At 45.9% G+C, this 22,518-nt stretch overlaps 1 protein-coding gene across 2 annotated transcripts in view; it reads left to right on the top strand.

The window, feature by feature from the left end:
* The window catches only part of mipepa (mitochondrial intermediate peptidase a), a 172,719-nt gene that overhangs the window by 114,395 nt on the left and 35,806 nt on the right, over window positions 1-22,518 (top strand). Inside the window, exon 17 of one of the 2 annotated variants that reach the window (XM_078545421.1) lies at window positions 20,776-20,897. The exons of the other annotated variant lie outside the window; for it this stretch is intronic. Coding sequence (XP_078401547.1) covers window positions 20,776-20,897 — 122 coding nt within the window. The remainder of the gene's footprint in view (window positions 1-20,775; window positions 20,898-22,518) is intronic. 2 annotated transcript variants of the gene reach the window in all.

The following is a 22,518-nucleotide window of genomic DNA, read 5'->3' on the forward strand; positions in this document are numbered from 1 at the left end:
AAACTTTGCAGGTCTTACAGCACCTGTTGAGAAAGAAAGGAAGTTAACGTTTTGAGTCTGTATGACCCTTCTTCAGAGCTCAAAGTCCATATGACCCTTCTCCCCTGAAGAAGGGTCATACAGACTTGAAACATTAACTCTGTTTCTCTCTCCACAGATGCTGTCAGATCTGTTCAGTTTTTCCAGCATTTTCTGATCCTGTTGAGGTTGTCAGTCTCTTTCCCCCAGAGTTATGATCTCTCACTACCTCTTTTCCGCTAAGCTCTGTTCCTTGGCTCCCAAATTTTTTACTCTTTCATGGGATATGATCTAGGTTTTTTGCTGAGCCTGCAAATCTGCTACCCTTTTGCCAGTTACCTTAAATTTATGTCCTCTGGTTACTGACCCTTCTGCCACCAGAAACAGTTTCTCTTAATTTACCTAAATCAATATTCTTCATAATTTTGAGCATCTCTATTAAACACATCTACTGTAAGGACAACAGCTCCAGCTTTTCTCATCTCCCCACTTAACTGAAGTTCCTCATCCCTGGTTCCATTATAAATGTGGCTATCGGAATTTATAACGCAAAACGTTGATGCGACGTACACACAGATGCAAAATTTTTAAATAGATAAAATTTTAAATAGTATATAACTATTCTAGTGGGTAAAGGGAACTATTCAGTGCATTACTATGCCAATACAGATCTGAAGGTCCCAAGTTCAAACCCTGATCTGCTGGCACCCATGACTCCAGAACCAAGCAAGATCAGTATCTTCAATGAGGGAATGAGAAAAATGGGGAAACAAAACTGAGCTGACTTTTTATAAATAGTATTAAAACCTAAGTGTAAAATAAGTTTGAAGTTTTGAAATTACGTTGTATATACTTGCAAAACTACAGTAATCTAATAAGTAATCTTGACACTTTGTGCTGCTTTCACTGCTGCTCCATATGCATTTGCCTCTTTAATATGGCTCCTCAAGAAAAGCCCGCCTCCGATCATTGGCCAACTCCAACTTAACTGGAAGTATTTCCATTGGCCTTGAAATACTTCCTTTGAAGCTCACCACAGGTCAGATCTGCATTTTACTTTCACAGCTCCTGGTGCTAATCGGCCAGACATTTGGAGCGCATGCGCATACATATCCGGTGTGCACTGCGCTCACCAGCATTGCAGCAGTGGGCCAGGTCAGAAGCTTCCGAGAGTTGTAGTATGCCCAGGGCTGATCTGTCACTTGCTGCTCTTGTCTTTTAGCATGCATTTAGTCATGTGTCGTACTTTCATCAGGGTGGCATCTCAATCAGGATGCTCCTGGCATCCTCTCCTACACTCCTTATTGAACCAGGGTTGGTCTCCTGACTTGATGGTGATATTAGAGTGAGGGATATGTCAGACTATGAGATTACAGATTATGTTTGAATACAGTTCTACTGCTGATAGCCCACAGCGCTTTATTTTTACCCAAGTTTTGAACTCTGGAGAAGCTGTGGCAGAGAGAAGGACCTGCTAGGGAACTTGTGAAAGAGAAGATAAAGTGAAACCCAGGGTCGGGGCCTTCACTTACCTAGAGGGAATTGGGAGAGGCAGCGATAGAGAGGCAAAACTGCCACCTTCAGGAGTCTTCATGCGATGACTGAGTTTTAAAAAAAGCAGTGACACCACAGAAAAGCCAGTGAGTAACTGTTGCTAGGGAGTGTCTGTAAATAGCTGGAAATTAGAAAAATGCAAATTTTTTAAATAACCCTTGAGTTGCTACCTTTATACTTAATTAAGGGACGCTAGCGCAAGGGAAGAAAGAAACTGGTGAGTCTACTGTTTTATTTCTAAGTGGTAAAGTTTATTTTATTGTATTACTAATATTTAAATTAATATGGTAAGTGGTGGTGGCGAGAGGCATTAATTTAATTTTATAATTAATTAAAACACATTAAAGATGGCAGGTGATATGTTGCAGCTGCATGTGTAGGAGTGTGACCCACAGCAACCACGTCTGCAGTTCAGTGTCTGCAGTTTGAGGATCTTCGGCACAAGAGTTAATGAGCTGGAGTTTGTGGTTCAGACATTGCAATGCACCAGGGAGGGGGAAAGTTATCTGGAAACTTTGTTCCAGGAGGCAGCCACACCCCTTAGGCTCCAGTTTTCAGATTTGGTGCGTGGTCAGGGACAGGAGGATGTGACTGCCAGTGAGGCAAGTGTGGGGATCCAGGAGGTAGAAGTGGAGGAGCCTTAGCCTTTCCAATTGTCCAACCAGTTTGAGGTTCTTGCAGCTTGTATGGATGAGAGCGGGACTGCAGGGTGGATGAGCGAACTGACCATGGCACCGTGGTACAGGAAGCCATTCAATGGAGGTAGAAAAAAGATTGTGGTAGTAGGGGACAGTATAGTCAGGGGGATAGACACAGTTCTCTGCAGCCGAGAGTGAGAGTCCAGATGGTTGTATTGCCTGCCCGGTGCCAGGGACATCTGCTCATGGCCGGAGAGGGACTTGCAGTGGGAGGAGGGGCAGTATCCGCGTGGATACCAATTATATGGATAGGACTAGGAAAGGGGTTCTGCTTGGGGATTATGAGCAGCTAGGGGATAAATTAAAAAGCAGAACCTCGAAGTGGTTAATCTCTGGGTTATTACCTGAGCCATGAGTAAATTGGAGTAGGGTAAGTAAGATTAGAGAAGATGAATGCATAGCTCAAAGATTGGTGTGGGGGAAATGGATTTTGATTTATGGGATACTGGCACCAGTACAGGGGAAAGTGGGAGCTGCACCATTGGGATGGTCTTCATCTAAACAATGTTGGGACTCGTGTTCTGGCAAGTTGTATAACTAGAGCGGTGGAGAGAGCTTTTAACGAACTAATGGGGAACATAGGAACAATGGGGCTTAGGAGCAGGAGTAGGCTGGAAGGGATCATGTGAGGGGAAATGTAGTAAATTTGAGGGAAATGGCAAGGTTATAGAGCAGGATAGCAGTTTGGGTTTTGATAACCAGGGTCCAGCAGGAACAGTCAGGGCACACAAACTTGAGTGCACCAATAGATAAGGCCAGAGATTGCAAAACTGGTAAAAAGGCAGAATTAAAGGCTCTGTACCTATGCACAGCATTTGTAATAAAATGGATGAATTGTTAGCTAAGATAGAAATAAATATGTATGATCTGATAGCTATTACAGAGACATGGCTGCAGGATGACCAATGCTGGGACCTAAATATTGACGCTTCAAAAAGACAGGAAGCTTGAAAAGTGTGGTGGAATACCTCAGTTAATTAAGGTTGACATTAGTTCAGCAGTAAGAGATGACCTTGGCTTGAAAGAGCAAGATTTAGAATCAGTTTGGGTAGAGATAAGGTAAGTAGGAAAAGTAAGAGGTCACACGAGGGAGCGGTTTATAGGCCCCCCGCTAATAGTAGTCAAGACAGAGGACAGAATACTGTCGGACAGAGTATATAGGAAGAAATAAATAGGGTGTATAAGAAAGGTATTGCAAGAATCATAGGTGATTTTCATCTACATGCAAACTCTGAATCAGATTGGCACAGGTAGCATGGAAAATGAGTTCATAGAATGTATTCGGGGCAATTTCTTAGAGCAGCATGTTCTAATGAGCGATGAGACAGGATTAATCAATGACCTCCTGGTAAAGGAGCCTCTAGGTGATGACAATCATAACGTGATAGAATTTCCCGTTCAGTTTGAAGATGAAAAGTGTGAGCCCAAGGCTAGAGTTTTATACCTAAATGAAGGTAGTTATGAGGGTATGAAGGCAGAGTTGGCTAAAGTGAAATGGGAAACCAGGCTAAAAGATAATATAGTAGAGCTGCAGTACCAGACTTTTAAGGAGATATTTAATAGTTCTCAGCAAAGATTTATCCCAGTGAGAAAGACTGGAGGAGGAAGTTAAGGATAACATCAAATTGAAAGAAACACCCTACATACCTGTGAAGAAGTGGTAGGTCAAAACATTGGGCAGAATTTGAGAATCAACAAAGAATAACTAAAAAAAAACTAAAGGGGGGAGAAATTAGAGTATGAAAGAGAGCCCATTAGAAAGAGATAGTAAGATTTCTTACAAGTATTTAAATAGGGAAAAAGTAAATAAAGTGAGAGTTGGTCCTCTGGAGCATGATACTGGGGAATTGCTAATGGAAAACGAGGAAATGGCAGAAGATTTGAACAGGCATTTTGTATCGGTCTTCATAGTGGAAGACACAAATAACATCCCAGAAATAACTGTAAATCAAGAGGCATAAGAAGGGGAGGAACTTAAAACAATCACCATCACCAGGGAAAAGGTACTGCGAAAACTATTAGAACTAAAGACCGACAAGTTCCCAGGATCTGATGGCTTGCGTCCTAGGGTCTAAAAAGAAGGGGCGGCAGATGGTAGATGCATCTAAGGCAACTCCTTAGATTCTGGAAAGGTCCCAGTGGATGGAAAATAGCAAAAGTAATCCCTTTATTCAAGAAAGAAGGGAGACCCCTCTCGGAACTTCAGAGGTAAGGGTTTGCTCGGCAATTGCCCAGAAGTGCAAACTTCCTCTGGGCAATTTCCCTGCTCTGGGAACCATCTGAAAATGCGATTTAAATTGCAAACTTCAAATAGTTCTGGCTGTGTCACACAAATAGTTACTCATAAAAAGTTAGAAGAATTAAAACCTCTTCTAACTTCTGGGTAACTATTGTAAAGATGCAGACCTGCCCCTTTCTTCTGCACCCCCCTGACTTCCCATGGGGTACCCCCAAACCCAACCGGTCACCCACCTCTCCACCCTACTCCCCTCCCAACCTGACCAAACCCCCCCCCCCCCCCCCCCCCCCCCCCAAACCTGGCCTCCGACACCCACTGCACCACCCCCCCGCCCACCTCGATATCCGAACCCCAACTTGCTCTGATGTTTGATCCGCCCCACTGATGTCCAACCATCACCCCCATTTCCACCGATGTCAGACCACCCCCACCTCCCACCAATGTTGGACCACCCCCCACCCCCACCTCCCACCAAAGTTGGACCATCCCCAAGTCCCACCGATGTCAGATCACCTCCCACCGATGACGGATCACCCCCCCACCCTCCACTGTCCGATCCCACCCACCCTCCGCTGTCCAATTCCCGCCCCCCCAGCACCCACCCTCTGCTGTCCCACACCCCCACCCCACTCCGCTGCTGTCTGACCCGCCTACCCCCCACTGTCCAACCCACCCCCTCCCCCACCTCTGCTATCTGACCCCCCCCACACACACACCCGCTTCCGATGTCCACCCCTCCGATGTCTGACCCCCCCACCCAGTCCAGTCCCTTTTCTACTGTTCGACCCCCTCTCACTTCACCCCACACACCCTGCTGTCTGACCCCCCGCCCCATCCCCCCCTACTGTCTGACCCCTCCACCCTGCCCCTGTGCTGTTTGACCCCCCCGCACCTCAGCCGTCCCCGTTGACAAACCACCCCCAACCCCCGCCCGATGTTCGACCAACCCAACCCCTCCTGTCCAATGTCCGAACCCCCCCCCCCCCGGCAGTCCAATGTCTGATCCCCCCACCCCCACCTCTGCTGTCTGAACCCCCCCACCCCCACCTCTGCTGAATGATACTCCTCCCCCATCTGACCCACCCCTCCCCTGTTGTTCGACTCCCCACTGTGTTGTCTGACCCCCACCCGACCTTCGATCCCCAATCCCCCACAGCTCCCAAATCCTATCCACTTACCTTACGGGCTCACCTTCTCCCTGGCCTGTCAGTTTCAATGGAACCTTTAAACTTACCTGGTTTACGGCAGCTATTGCCATAAATAAGTGGGCATGTTCTTCTTCGATCCGACTTTGCTGGACTGTGACACTGGGCTTCGGAGACAGCTACACTGCCTAGATTATGCGCTGCCTGGATATTGCCTGGGCTGAGTTGGAAGGTCGGGCAAGTCAGGCACTGAAGAAATCCCCGGTAAGTAATTGGGTACGGAATGGCAATCCGACACTGATTGCCACTCCGAGGAAGTTATGGCCCTATTTTTAACTTTGAGGAAGCAAAAGGCCAGGTGGGTAAAGGGGAACCTGTAGATGTCATATACTTGAATTTCCAAAAGGCTTTTGATAAGTTGCCACAAAACATGATAACATAGTTGCATGGATAAAGGATTGATTAGACAACAGAAAGCAGAGAGTAGGGATAAATGGGTCTTTTTTGGGTTGGAAAGCTGTAACTAGTGGAGTGCCACAGGCATCAGTTTGAGGCCTCAACTATTTACAGTCTCGATCAATGATTTGGATGAAGGGACTGAATGTATGGTAACTAAATTTGCTGATGACACCAAGGTAGGTAGGACAGTAAGTTATCAGGAGGAGGTGAAGAATCTACAAAGAGATATAGATAGGTTAAATGAGTGGGTAAAAATTTGGCAGATGGAGCAAAATGTGAGAACATATGAACTTGTCCAGGCAAGTGGAGAGTATTTCATCAAACAACTGCCTTGTGCCTTATAGATGGTGGACATGCTTTGGGGAGTCAGGAGATGAATTAGTTGCTCAAGGATTCCTAGTCTCTGACCTGCTCTTGCAGTCGCAGTATTTATATGGCTGGTCCAGTTCAGTTTCTGGTCAATGGTAACCCCCAGGATGTTGATAGTGGGGAATTCAGCGATGGTAATGCTATTGAATGTCAAGGGGCGATGATTGAATTCTGTCTTGTTGGGGATGGTTATTGCCTGGAACTTGTGTGGCACGAATGTTACTTGCCACTCGTCAGCCCAAGCCTGGATATTGTCCAGGTCTTGCTGCATTTGGACATGGACTGCTTTAGTATCTGAGGAGTTGCGAATGCTGCTGAACATTGTGCAATCATTAGCTAACATCCCCACTTCTGACCTTATGATGGAAGGAAGGTCATTGATGAAGCAGCTGAAGATGGCTAGGCCTAGGACATCTCTGCAGGAGTTCCTCAGGGCAATGTCCTGGAGCTAAGATGATTGACCTCCAACAACCACAACCATCTTCCTTTGTGCTAGGTATGACTCTAACCAGTGGAGAGCTTTCCCCCTGATTCCCATTGACTCCAGTTTTGCTAGGGCTCCTTGATGCCGCACTCAGTCAAATGCTGCCTTGATGTCAAGGGCATTCACCTTCACCTCACCTTGGCAGTTCAGCTGTTTTGTCCACGTTTAAACCAAGGCTGTAATGAGGTCAGGAGCTGAGTGACCCTGGCGGAACCCAAACTGAGTGTCAATGAGCAAGTCATTGCTAAGCCATTTGATAGCACTGTTAATGACCCCTTCCATTACTTTACTGATGATCGAGAGTAGGTTTTTGAGGCAGTCCTGCTTTTTGTGCACCTGCGTAGCTGGGCAATTTTCCACATTGCTGGGTAGATGCCAATGTCGTAGCTGTACTGGAACAGCTTGGCTAAGGGTGTGGTAAGTTCTGGAGCACAAGTCTTCAATACTATTGCCGGAATGTTGTCGGGGCTCTTTCAGCTGTTTCATGATATCACATGGAGTGAATCAAATTGGCTGAAGCCTGGTATCCATGATGCTGGGGACCTCCGGAGGAGGCCGAGATGGATCATCCACATGGTACTTCTGGTTGAAGAATGTAGCAAATGCTTCAGTCTCACCTTTTGCACTGATGTGCTGGGCTTCCCTATCATTGAGTATGGAGATATTTGTGAAGCCTTGCCTCCTGCTCCAGTGGGTTGTTTAATTGTCCAGCACCATTCACAACTGGACCACAGAGCTTGGATCTGATTCATTGGTTGTGGAATCATTTAGCTCTATCTATTACTTGCTACACGCAAGTGTCGTAACTTCACCAGGTTGACGCCTTATTTTTAGCTATGCCTGGTGCTGCTCCTAGCATGCCCTCCTGCATTCATCATTGAACCAGGGTTGATCTCCTGACATGATGGTAATGGTAGAGTGTGGGATATGCCGTGCCATGAAATTACATTGAGTACAATTCTGCTGCGGCTGCTGATGGCCCATGATGCCTCATGGATGCCCAGTCTGGAGTTGTTAGATCCGTTCGGAATGTATCCCACTTAGCACGGTGGTAGTGCTACATAATACAATGGAGGGTATCCCGAATGTGAAGATGGGACTTCGTCTTCAAAAGGTGTGGTGGTCGCTCCTACCAATACTGTCATGGACAGATGCATCTGGGGCAGGCATGTTAGCGAGGATGAAGTTGATTATGTTTTTCCCTTTTGTTGGTTCTCTCTTCACCTGCTGCAGACCCAGTCTAGCAGCTATGTCCTTTACAGACCAAGCTGGCTGAGTCCTAGTGGTGCTACCCCGGTCCTCAGAGCATTACCCTGGGTCTCTGGATTACTAGTCCAGTGACAATACCACTACGCCACTGCCACCACCTCCCCCTAGATTGTAGAACCTGGTGGTACAGAGGAATCCGAATGCCCTGGTACATGAATCACAAAAAGTTTGTATACAAGTACAGCAAGTGATCAAGAAGGCAAATGGAATGTTGGCATTTATTGCAAGGGGAATAGAGTATAAATGTAGGGATGTTTTACTGCAGCTGTACAGAGCCTTGGTGAGACCACATCTGGAGTACTGTGTACAGTTTTGGTTTCTTTGTTTGAAAAAGAGTTCAATTGTGTTAGAAGCAGTTAAGAAAATGTTCACTCATCTGACTCCTGGGATGAAGGACTTATCTTATGAAGAAAGGTTGAACAGGGTTGGGCTTATACCTTTTGCAGTTTAGAAGGAGAGGTAATCTTATTGAAACAAATACAGTCCTGAGGTTAATTGAAAGGGTGGATACTGGGTAGATGTTTCCTCTTGAGGGAAAGACTAAAACCAGGGAACACAGTTTAAAAATAAAGGGTCTCCGTTTTAAGACGAAGATGAGGAAAAATTTTTCTGAGGGTCGTTAGTCCCTTCCCCAGAAAGCTGAGTTTGATTTTTGATAGACAAGGAAATCAAGGCTTTGAGGGGCAGACAGAAAGATGAACTTGAAACCACAATCAGATCAATCATGAACTTATTGAATGGCGGAGCAGGCCCTTAGGACTTGAAGGAGTAGGCCATTCAGCCCTGTGTTCTAATATTTTTCTGTAGTGTTTGACACAACCAATTGACTTGCAAGGCCACTTCGGAGAGCGGTTAAAAGTCAATCACATTGCTGTAGTCTGGAATCAAATATAGGCCAAACTGGGGGAACATGGCAGGCTTCCTTCCTTCAAGGGCTTAAATGAACCAGATGAATTTTTACAACAATCGTATTGTTTCATAATCGCCATTGCTGAGACTAGTTTTTTAAATTCCAGATTTATTAATTAATTGAATTTAAATTCCTCCAGGTGCCATGAAGGAATTTGAACTCATGTTTCTGGAGCATTAGGCTGGACCTCTAGTTTACTAGTACAATAACTTTACCACAATGATAGCTTTCCCCTTGAGTGTTGTAAACAGTACTTTTTGAGCCAGCAATTTCTACCAGCCTTGTATGACTGGACTACCACAAGCATTTGCCAACACAACCAAAAATGTATTTGAATATTAGTCAGACTTGTATATTCAGCACAAAAGTGCATATTGCCTGAAAGTTAGAAGTCAGTTTGTTTGTTCAGGTTATTATTGAAATTAACAGCCACCCTTGTTGCTCAGCTAGTCAGCATGCCATTCATTCTTCTTGTCCACTCGGGAAGTGGAAATATTTTATTTAAATGTTTTTTTCACAAGTTATACTTAGAATGATTTTGTTGCAAATCCATCCATCCATCCATTTTCACGCTGCTCCTCCTGGTGAGGGTCGCGGTGGCAGTAAGCTGAGCAGGCCGACCAGACTTCCCTTTCCTCAGCCACAGATTCCAGCTCTTCTTGGGGGATTCCCAGGCCAGCTGAGAGATGTAATCCTTCCAGCGTGCCCTGGGTCGGCCTCGAGGTTTCCGCCCAGTGGGTCATGCCCGGTACAGCTCCAGCAGGAATCTACCAAGGGGCACCCTTATCAGATGCGTGAACCACCTCAACTGGCCCCTCTCGACCTGGAGGAGCAGCGACTCTACTCTGAGGCTCTCCCAGATTGCCAAACTCCTCACCCTGTCCAGGAGAGTATGCCCAGTAACCCTGCAGAGAAACCTCATTTCTGCCGCTTGTACCCGCAATCTTATCCTTTTGGTCATTACCCACAGTTCATGACGGTAGATGAGGAAGGGGACGTAGATCGACCAGTAAACCGAGACCTTCATCCTAAAACTCCACTCCCGCTTCACCACCTATTTGTAGCAAATAAGATACTTAAATATAGATTCATGCCATCTTAGTGTTTTTTAAAATTCATTCATGGGATGTGAATTTCACTGGCAAGGCCAGCATTTATTGCCCATTCCTAATTGCCTCGAAGGTAGTCATGAGCTGCCTCCTTATTGTCTAACTGATTGACTTGCTAGGCCATTTCAAAGGGCAGTTAAGACTCTCAACCCACGTTGCTATGAGTCTAGAGTCACATACATGCTCTGGCCTATAAGGACAGCAGATTTTCTTCCCTAAAGGGAATTAGTGAATCAGATAGGTTTTTATGACAATCCAGCCGTTCCAGGAACACCATTGTGAGACTAGCTTCCCCCCCACCACCCCCCAGATTTATTTAATTAACTGATTTTAAATTCCCCAATTGTTGCGGTGAGAGACTCATGTCTCTGGATTATTAGCTCAAACCTCTGGATTGCCAGTCCAGCAACATAACCACTCTGCTACCATACCCATGTACCATATCCACCTTGTTTAAATCTTTATGCAAATTCATGCCAGTGGGTGTATTTAACCAATTAGAATGAATTTTGCTTTATTTATTGATCCCGTGCCGAAACTGAAACACATGCCGCATCATGCTAAACCTTAATAAAGCATTTTTTTCATTAAATTGGAAGTATCTCAAAAATTTGAGCAACAGGTGAAGCTAGCCGTTTCGCGCTGCTACTATGCAGTAGCAACACAAGTGGTATTTGCCACTAACAGGATGCTGCCATCAAGCCGAAAAGATGTTCTGCCTATCACCCAGATGAGTAGTGTGGTACATGAATTTCAGTGCCAGTATGGTGCTAGATATGTAGGTCATAAGTCCCAAAGACTGGCGGATCATATCAAACAGCACGTCCCATCTGCTGTTCGCAGCCGGCAAGGTACAGACCGTACCCAACTGGCCCATGCTTGCAAAGCTCAAAACACAGAGTCCAATATTAGAAGTGATTCCGCGATTGGATGACATTTGCTAAATAACCCTCAGTGTGCTAAGAATTACACTGACAACCAATTTAAGATTCTCAGTTGGGTACATACCTTATGCCTGTTTCCGCTAACCAAAATAAGTGACACCCATTTGCTGACTCATTCTTCAGGAAAATGCATTAACCAATCAGGATCAAGCTACCCAGTTTAAATTTCAAACATGCTTGGCAGTTAACTGTCAGTCATCATCGCTGGTGCATTCTCCATGGCAACACCTCTACCAATCAGAGCCCACTTGCCAACCAATCATCACTCTCTTCTCATACAGTATAAATTGTTGTTTTCCTCTTAAATTGGTACTCTTGTGAAACGACTATTTAAATTGGAAGTGTGTATGTGACCTGTCTTTTATTGTGTGGTTGGCTAAGTAGCTAAGAAGAATATTTTCTATCATGGTCTTGTTATGGTCATGTTAAGTTATTATTAGTAATAACAATATGTCAACCGCAAAGATAAAAATATATGCGTCAAGAAATTTTGGAATTTTTACAGACATAATAATTGAGCAAGATTAATGTAATGTTTTTGAAACACAGCTGAATGCAATGATTTTGCTCCACTAGCCACGCGTAGGGCAGAATTTTCCCGTTGGCGTGCGGGAGCGGGCCCCGTACGTATGTACGTAAAATGACGCGCGGTGACATTGGGTGAGCGTCCCAACGTCACCGTGCACCATCGCGATATTTCGTTGGGCGGGCGCACGATGCTCTCCGGTGTGTGCCCGCCATTAATTAATGGGCCACTTTTGAGGTGCCAATCGACCACAATTTTTCAGTGCCCGTGCAATCTTCGGGCCGACGCACAGGCGCAATGGGCAGGCGGGTAGGACTCCTTTGCATAAACCTCGTCCACGGGCGGGATAAGAGTGCTCAGTGGGGTTGCGAGTGTGCTCTGTCAAATATTGATGTTTCAATGTTACTGATACTTGCCTGTGTGATCTGCAACACTTCAAAACGCATACAAGCTGCTTGGTCTGGAATCGCACTCTGCAGTGAGGAATATTTTTTGGGCTTGCATGATTCAGGAAGCCTTCCCTTAGCATGGTAATGAGAGCTGAAAGGAGGCACCTTTGAGGAAGAAGGGAGAGCTAGAAGGGGGAGGAAGCCAGGAGTGCACATTCAGCCTCCAGGGGAGCCACCTTTGGGAGGTCAGGCGTAGGCACAAGGGGTGCAGGGCCAAGAGGTAGTCCAAGGCGAAAGGGGCCACAGAAGATGCCACTATCCTGATGCCAGGGTATACAGGCGGCGAAGCAGCTACCTCAATATGTCTGAGGTGCAGTGCCAAAGGAGGCTCTATCTCTCAAGGGAGACAGTCAACTATATCTGTCAGATGATTGGACCTGAGATCTCCGCGAACTGTGTGGGTGGACACCCCATGCCAGTTGCTCTAAAGGTCACAGCTGCCCTCAACTTCTATGCCTCTGGCTCCATCCAGGGGTCAGTGGGTGATCTTTGTGGTGTCTCCCAATCAGCTGTCCACACTTGTGTCAAGCAGGTTACAGATGCTCTGCTCAGTCGTGCATTGACCTTCATCTTCTACCGTTGGGACCAGGCAAGCCAGACACAGCGAACCAGACGCTTTGTGGCCATTGCTAGCTTCTCCCGCATCTAGGGTGCAACAGACTGCACACATGTGGCCATCAAGGCACCAGCAGGTGAGCCTTCATCAACAGGAAGGGCTTTCATTCCATGAACATGCACATAGTGTGTGATCACAGGATGCTGATTCTTCAAGTCTGCGCAAGGTACCCAGGCAGCTCCCACGACGCCTACATCCTCAGGCACTCCCAGGTGCTGGGGCTCTTCAGTGCTCCAGCCGGGCTTGATGGATGGCTGCTGGGTGACAAGGCCTATCCCCTCAGAAGGTGGATCATGACGCTTCTCCGCCATCCAAGAACAGAAGCTGAGCAGCAGTGCAATAGGAGTCACGCCTCTGCAAGGGCTGTGGTGGAGAGAGTCATTGGTTTTCTCAGGATGCGCTTCGATGCCTGGACCGCTCAGGGGTTGCACTCCAGTGCCCCCCCAGATCGTGTGTCGTTGATAGTGGTTGCATGCTGCGCTCTCCACAGTCTTGCGCTGGAAAGAGGGGATGCTGTGGACGATGAAGACGTAGACACATTGGCTGCAGATGCACATGATGTATCCAGCAGTGAGTCCGAGGATGAGCACGCACAGTGAAATGCTGAGGGGTAGATGCTGACCTGGGCATACTCCAGGGAGGCAGGGACAACCGGGAGGCTTTAATCCAATGAACCTTCAGCTAGCACACCACATATGGTTCTCCAGGACAAGCCTGAGCTATATGCTCCATATTCGAGACCTAAATGCAAAATCTGCCTAGATGGGAACATTAACTAAGGTCCTTGTTAATAAAGCTGAATGTCCCACAAAGCACTCATTACATTATTGGAAACCATCCACCTGCAGAACAAAAGAGGCAACCTCAGCTAAGGTGACATGTCTAAATTTAATACTGCAACCAATGAAACTTAATGAACTAAAAAGACAAAGGTGTTAAAAATCACACTAATTCATAAAGACCTCATTGCGGGCCATCACAAAAGCAGCAATGATAAACCCGTGGTGTGCCTAAGGTGCCTTATGTTTACGTTTTTGGGTGCTACGTCTTGGTGCTGACCCCTCGCTCGGAGTGACATCTGAGTGAACTTGCTGACTCTGCTGCCCTGTTCGCCTCAATGACCTTGGCGGTTGTCCTCTGGCCCATGAGCCTGTGCTGGCCCTGCCTGGGAGGGAGCTGCCAGTTCCACAGCTGGCATCTCCCCAGCTGTCACGGCCTCACCGGATGCAGCGGTCACTGGCAGAGGGATGGAGGAGCTGCAGCCATCATCTGGAGCACCCTGAGAGGAGCCCGCAGAGACGATAGGCAGCTGCTGTGCCAACGTAAGGTAACTTCGGATCCCCCTGCTCACCATGGATGGATGGGCACCGAGCTGGGAAACTTGGTGCCCAGATCATCTCCCACACTGGCCATGGCCAGCTGAGGTCAATGCCGATGTGAGGGCTTGATGGTCCGAGCGCATCCCCAGGAAGCCCTGATTGGTCTCCTGGAGGAGCCTCTCCACGAGAGTCACCACTCTCTCCATAGAGGACACATGCCGTTCGGACATGAGGCTCATTGTTTTGGCGATAGTCTGCGTAGACTCCTCCACCACAAGCCAACCATAGCCTCATGTATCCCCCCCAGATGTTTCCGCACACCCGGATGCATTTCCTGCGTTTGCTGCATCGCGGACGACTCTAGAAGCACATCATCAGGCACTGACTGAGCATGTGCCTGGTCCCCTGCAGTCCTCCAACTGCTGGCGCCATGGGCACTCTCTGTCTCTGCCAGCTCCTCCAGCGACTGTGAAGCGCCCTCACTGCTGTGCCCCAGGACATTAGCCGATGTTCTAATTCTCACCCAGGTGCTAGTATCTGCGCTGGTGCCTGCCTGGCAGAGATGGCATGATGCTGGTGAGACTTCAGGGCCCTCAGGTGTGAGAGGGGACCTCTGCTCCTCCTCCTCCCGGCCCTGCTCCGCTGATGCAGAAAGGAAGAACAAGGACATTGGATCAGTTAACGTGGAGACAATGTCAATGTGTATCCCTGTCCCCCAGATCATTAGGCGCTCATCCTTCCATAAGCAATGGTTAAGCCATGTTGCAATCTTCAATCACAGAGCATTCAGCACTGCCATTTCTGTTGGGAGGACAATGCTGACCTCACTGCTGGGCAAACATACCTGCTTGTGGCACCCCAGCCTCACTGACACCTGTGGACCTGGGCGCATGGCGCTTCTCCAAACCTAGGGCCTCCTGCTCGAAGCGGCTGAGAATTGCTAACTGTGCCGGCCCGCCACCAGAACTCAGCTGCTTGGCTGCATTATGTGCATTCTTCTCCTGAAAAGGAGAGAAGAGCATTGATTAGTGCTAATTGTACCTGGACCCTCTTCATGGACGGCCCACGCCAACCAGAGTGGGACATTGCAGGGCTCCAGTGTTTTCTTACCCCACTGCTGCTGAACACTCTCTCAAAGATGCTAGGCCTGCTCCCCGCAACCCCCCCTGCCGGCCAAATGCTGCCTACATCTCATTAGGCACCACACGATCTATCCTTCCATAGCAAGGAGGCGCAAGCATGTGGAGCACAGAGGACAGCAGATCAATCGGTGGCCACACCACCTTGAAGCTCTCCTCCCAGCATGTCATCACCCTGACTTTGACATGTCCTGGAGTTCCAGTACTGTGCCTAGGCGCAGCCCCTCCAGGTTGCCCCCAAAATAGTAATGCGGGTCACAGTGTACCACTTGCTGCGGGGGCAGAACCCATGTCTTCACCACCCTCTCAGGGTGACCTCGGCATGGGCAACATCTGCTGGCCCACACAGTGAAGGACACATGCCGTCAATGATTCAATGCAGTCACTACACTCAGACTTGGCAGGTTGTTTGGGGGCGGGGGGGGCACCACCAGCGGGGAAAGCCTACCCGCTGAGCTAAGTGACCAATGTCAACATGGTGCTCACCCTTCCTGAGCCCAACAGGTCGTTGAAACGCTTGTGACACTGGATCCAGGTGCACTGCACCTCGTTGCGGGAGCTCACTACCTCCGCCACCTCCTCCCAGGCACGTTTGGCCATGTCGGTGGGGCCTCCTCCTCCCGTCCTGGGGAACCAGGACTTCCCGCCGTGCTGCCACCTCCTCAAGGAGGGCAGTAAGGCAATCATCGGAAAAACGAGGGGCACAGTGCCCCCCTGCCCTTCCTTCCTGTCTGGCCTAATCACCAGCAGCGCTCTGGGGAGCCCTTCCACTGGCCACAATTCACAGCCTTTGAAAAGCTGCAGCAACTTTGTTAAACAGGCTGCTGGGTCACCATTGGACCCGGCAGTCATTGCGGACCCGGCAGTCATTGCAGACCTGCTGCTGCCCGCCCACTCCCGCTCTCCTTGGGAGCCGTGATTCACGCTGGGCGGGCCTTAGTTGGCCCACCCACGTAAAATGGTGGCGCAGACCTGATTGTGGGTGGCGATTAGATCTGCCTGCACCCACTCCTGCTCCGCCCCCCACCGCCAGCCAGAAAATTCAGCCTATACAACTGTTTATCACCTTTGCTGAACAAGAAGTAATGCACTCTATAGGTTGCACTTTTCCACAAATCTTAGAATGTAGAAGGGCTTTTTGGTGATGCGATTTACAACCTGTGGCATTATATTGTTAATGTTATGGCTTTCAAATGTCGCATGAAGGGCAAAACACTACCTGTACATGGTGTAGATGTTTCATTGTTTTCTGTTTTATTACATCTCGGCCAAGCCAAAATGTTGCTGCCTCATGCTTGTGGAAGAAACCCAAACAACTGGCTGCAGCATTTGTTGACAAAACAACAGTGGCGGCAGCCTTCCATCTTGCAAGACGATGATTTGCACTGTAGTGGTCAGCTCAGTGTTAAGCATCACATGGTGTGACTCAGGAACCTGACTCTGGCATGGTAGTCTCTGCAGCATTTGCTGCAGTGGAAGACATTGGGCTGCGAAGGTGCACAATTCACTGGCCTGTTTTCTCTGGGCCCTCTTCTTGGCCAGCTGAGTTCTTCCTTTCTGCTCACCCGTTCCAATGGCCTTTAAACAGTCAGCCTCCAGAGATCACGGCTGTCAGCGACTATCTGTCAGTTGTCGGTATCAGTGTGTGCCATCTTCATATCTCGCTTGTAGGCGACCTTATGGTGGAGGTATGGGTGCCCAGAAGGCCGTGACCTAATGGCTAGTTCATCATACAGAAGGTCTTTGGCTGTCATTCATCCGATGAACATGGCTGAGCCAGCGCAATTGTCGTTGGCTTAGCAATTGGTGTGTGTGGATGGAATTAGCACGATCCAGGACCCCCAGTTGGTAACCTAGTCCTGCCAATTGATGTTGAGGATATGTCTGAGATGGTGAAGATGAAACCATTTTGGTCTTTTTTCTTGCTTAGCATATGTTGTCTATGTCTCATACTTCAGAGGAGGGCACTGAGGATGTAGGTTTGGTCGATTATCAGTTTGGTGTTCTCAGTCAGTTTGCTGTTGTTCCACACTCTCTTACTCAGCTTGGACCTAACAGCTGCAGCTTTTGCGATGCATTGAGCGACAAATTGCTGGTGATTGTGGAGCCTATAAAGGTGAAGCTATCAACAACCTCCAGCATCACTTGTCAGTGCTGATGGAGGTAGCATGGGAATATCATGGACCATGACATTCATCTTCCTGATGCTGATGGTCAAACCAAACTCTTCACAGGCATGAGAAAGCCTGTCCAATTGCTGCTGAAGGGGTTTTTGGTTTGGAATGCTAGTCTGCCATTCAGTATGATCATGGCTGATCCTCTACCTCAATGCCGTACTCCCACTCTCTCCCCATACCCCTTGACATCTTTAGAATCTAGAAATCTATTTCCTCCTTAAATATATTCAGTGACTTGGCCTCCACAGCCCTCTGCGGTAGAGAATTCCACAGGTTCACCACCACCTGAGTGAAGAAGTTTCTCCTCATCTCATTCCTAAATGGCCTTTCGCATATCCAGAGATTGTGACCCCTTGTTCTAGACCTTGAGCCAGAGGAAACATCATCCCTGCATCCAGTCTATCCAGCCCTGTCAGAATTTTATACATTTCGATGAGATCCCTTCTCATTCTTCTAAACTCCAGTGAATACAGGCATAATCGGCCCAAATTCTCCTTATATGACACAAAACAAAAACAATTACCTGGAAAAACTCAGCAGGTCTGGCAGCATCGGCGGAGAAGAACAAAGCTGACGTTTCGAGTCCTCATGACCCTTCAACAGAACTAAGTAAAAATAAAAATAGGAGAGGGGTGAAATATAAGCTTCACCCCTCTCCTATTTTTACTTAGTTCTGTTGAAGGGTCATGAGGACTCGAAACGTCAACTTTGTTCTTCTCCGCTGATGCTGCCAGACCTGCTGAGTTTTTCCAGGTAATTCTGTTTTTGTTTTGGATTTCCAGCATCCGCAGTTTTTTGTTTTTATCTCCTTATATGACAATTCTCCCATCCCAGGAATCAGCCTGGTGAACCTTCGTTGCACCCCCTTTATGGCAAGTATACCCTTTCTCAGGTAAGGAGACCAAAACTGCACTCCAAGTGTGGTCTCACCAAGGCCCTGTACAGCTGCAGTAAGACATCCTTGCTCCTGTACTCAAGCCCTCTTGCAATGAAGACCAGGATAACATTTGCCTTCTTAACTGCTAGCTGCAACTGCATGCTCGCTTTCAGTGATTGGTATACAAGGACACCCAGGTCCCTTTGTACATCAACATTTTCCAATCTATCACAATTTAAATAATACTCTTCCATTCTGTCTTTCCTACCAAAGTGCATAACTTCACACTTATCCAAGTTATACTGCACCTGCCATGTATTTGCCCACTTACTCAACCTGTCTAAATCGCCTTGAAGCCTCTTAATATGCCCCTCACCACTCACATTCCCACCCAATTTTGTGTTGTCAGCAAACTTGGAAATATTACATTTGGTTCCCTCATCCAAATCATTGATATATCTTGTGAATAGCTGTGGCCCAATTACTGATCCGTGAGGTACCCCACCAGTCGCCGCCTGCCATTCTGAAAAAGACCCATTTATTCCTACTCTCTATTTATGTCTGCTAACCAATTCTCAATCCATGCCAATTATATTACCCCCAATCCCATGTGCTTTAATTTTGCACACTAACTTCTTATGTGGGACTTTATCAAAAGCTTTCTGAAAATTCAAATACACCACATCCACTGGTTCTCCCTCATCTATTCTGTTGTTACGCCCTCAAAAACTCCAGTAGGTTTGTCAAACATGATTTCCCTTTCATAAATCCATGTTGACTTTGTCTAATCACATTGATATTTTCTAAGTGTCCTGTTATCACATCCTTTGTAATAGACTCTAGCATTTTCCATACCCCTGTTCTGACTTGGGGGTTCTGCTGATAGCAATGCCAAGCTACTCATAGAACAGGTCTTTCACCTCTGTTTTGGAGCACAGTGTTGGAGTATGGATATTCATGAGGTTAACTGGCCCTGTTTGAGTTGAGAGGAGGATGGAGAGAACATGTTCTGAACCATTTTGTTGGGGGTCAGGTCCTATTGTGAATAGTGGTTGCTTACAGTGAAGCCTGCGCTTTGCTCATGTGTTTCCTCTGAACTCAGGCTGTGCGCTAAACAAGGCATTTCTGAAGCTGATATACTAAGTAAGGCATTTCTTGGCATCCTAAGCTTACTCTCTTTGGGAGTGCTAGGAATTCACACCTTGTTTTAGCAATCTTATTCAGAGTGGAACTATTTTTTAATGAAATTGTAGAACAATTTTTTCACTTGTATATACTTCATTTTTGTTAAAGATTGGGTGGTGGTTTGCTTTTTCTACTATTATACAGATAAAGCCATAATAACGCCTTTTGCTGACTATTATAATGGGACGATAACCATCACGATGGGAATACTTAGGTTTATCAAATTTTAAAGTAAGTGCTGCCCTCTTGCCGTCATCAGCAATCAGTATGTCAGTCACACTTAATAGTATGAAAGCTGCTAACTCGGCACATTTACGGTGCGTGTTAAATCTGAATTGAATACCTTTGGATCTGCAGAGTGAATTTTCAACATTGCGTTTTTAATCACAGCAGAGCCTTTTTTGAATGGAAATGGAGCATTTTACACTGAACATATTCACCTTAAAGTTGTGTTTTATTCTTGTTTAGTATTATATCAGTAGCATTAATGATATTCATTAAAGTAGGCATTACCGTTTGAGTGTTAAAAGAAAATATTTTCTATTATCTAAGGGAGAAAAGAGACGTCTTATTGACAAGTGTTCTCTGCTTGGGAACACAGGAATTGCTAGATGAATTAAGACTGTGTTCTAGATCACCTTCGTTGGCTATTAATTAGACAACATGATGCAAGGAACATCCCAGAGGTTGAAAAATTTGGAAATCATAGGTCCAAAGTCATCTGTTATCCCAGGCATGCTATACCTATCATTTTTCACAAACCATATCCTGTAAGCCAAAATGTTAATTTCTGAAAGAAAGTTATCTAAATTGCATTGAAATTAATGAGTACTATCTGCTTCCAACATTTCCTAAGGCATAATAGATTAGCCATTCACTCACAGCAATATTGTTTCCACAGATTAGTTTTGAATTTACCCTGCTTCAAGCACAGGCCGTGACCTCTGGTTCTGCTGTGCTAGATGCTAGATGAAGTGAAATAACTTGTTGGGGCCTATGTTATTTTGTGCTTTTAGAATCGTACAACCAACAGTCATATCTTCTCTCACCCTTGTCTTTCCTAGTGAGAACATTCCCAATTTACATAATCAGCCCTACTAATCCAATCCCTCAGTCCCCTCAAATCATTATTGTAGCTTTCATCTGTATCCTCCTAATAGTTGCAATATCTGCCTTGTACTGCAGCAAAAGAGGTTTATTCTGAAGTATATATATTGGTTAACTTCACTCAAAATATTTTCAAATTCTGGAGAGGAGAGCAAAGACTTACAGTTTTATTTTCTTTTTAGGCATGGCAGCTGCGTTTTAGCCACCTTGTTGGATATGGTGCCAAGTATTATTCCTACCTAATGTCAAGAGCTGTAGCCTCCATGGTTTGGAAACAATGTTTCATGAAGGACCCACTTAACAGGTTAGAAAATGATAACATGGAAATAATTGTGATCAATCACAAAGAAATTGGACTTTGTGTTCTGTATTATGAAGAGAGACTCTTGGAACCCAGTAACAGGGGATGCAGATTGAAGATAATTGGTGAAAAAAAAATCCAGGGGAAAATTGAGTTTCTTTTGCGCAACAAATTATTATGATCTGGCATGTCATGCCTGAAAAGATGGTGCAAGCAGATTCAGTAGTCACTATCAAAGGGGATTAGATATACACATGAAAAAATAAAAAATGCAGGACTATAGGCAAAGAGCAGGGCAGTGAGACTATTTGTATACTGCTTTCAAAGAGATGGCAAGACACAAGGACATGTGGCCTCCTTTTGTGCTAGATGATTCTATGCATTGAACTGGTTTCATTAAAGAATAAAGATATAATTAAGGTTTTTAAAATGTTGACTTGGATGGATAACGTAATGTGTAAGCAGATTTCTTTTAAACTTAGACTGAATGCAGAACTAGAAAATGTACCGCTTGCTTGACCAAGCAGCAAAAATTACTGCAGCGGCAAGAAACTTCAAAATTAATTTAAATGCCCAATGACTTTTCAGCGTACAATAAAAAATACTTGGTGATGTGTTTTTTAATTCTTTTTTACTCTGACAATTAATTGTCACATGAAAAATAAGTTTGAAGCCCGACTGTCACTTTTTTGCAGGCCTGAATTAAACAAACTGGCTGCATTTCAAGTTCTTTGAACCTCATTTTACATAGTGTAGTAACTGAATGCGTTTAAGAGCAAAATGGGTTTAAACCTCATTGATCTACCAAAAATATGTTTCAACTTTGTAGCACAAGTGAGTTTTGAATTTTGATTATTGTACACTTAACATTCCAAGGATGTTTTAATAGCTTAGTTATGCAAGAGATAATATCTCTTGGAGGAGTAGTATTGTTGCAACCAGAATGCACCATCATCTGCAAGTCCCCCTACAAGCCTCACACCATTTTGACTTGGAATTATATAATTGTTCCATCACTGTCTTTGGTTCAAAATCTTGGAAATCCTTTCCTAACAGCACTGTGGGTGTAACTATACCACATGAACTGCAGCAGTTCAAGAAGGTGGCTCACCACCAGCTTCTCTAGGGCAATTGGGAATGGACAATAAATGCTGGCCTAGCCAGCGACGCCCACATCCTGTGAAAGAATAAATAAAAATAACAAATAGAGGTAGAACTCTTTCAGTTTCAAAAAGCTCTTTTGCATTTATTATTTGTTCTTTCCCTTTTTCTAACCCCTTCAGATCATGTGACCTATTGATTGTGAGGACAAGCAGGCAATTAACCTACATTATGCAAGGATAGCTTGAGAGTTCCACCTGCAATTTCCTTCTGAATGCTTCTATCACTGTGGCCAAGTGTCTAGCACTATTTAATAACTCCTTCATTGCAGACTCTGGAGACTGGCAGTTCAGTTGAGTGCCCCCCTCCTCCCCCCAACACAGCAAACCCATCTCATCTATTCCATGGTGCTCATTTTTAGACAATAATAGCTTGTATGTATACATTGTATTTAATGTAGAAATGTCCTAAGGCATTTTGCAGAGAGGGAAGAAAAACAGACAGAAATAATTAATGGAATAGA

Source organism: Cetorhinus maximus, chromosome 7, assembly GCF_964194155.1.
Source record: "Cetorhinus maximus chromosome 7, sCetMax3.hap1.1, whole genome shotgun sequence".
In the NCBI taxonomy this organism is placed as follows: Eukaryota; Metazoa; Chordata; class Chondrichthyes; order Lamniformes; family Cetorhinidae; genus Cetorhinus; species Cetorhinus maximus.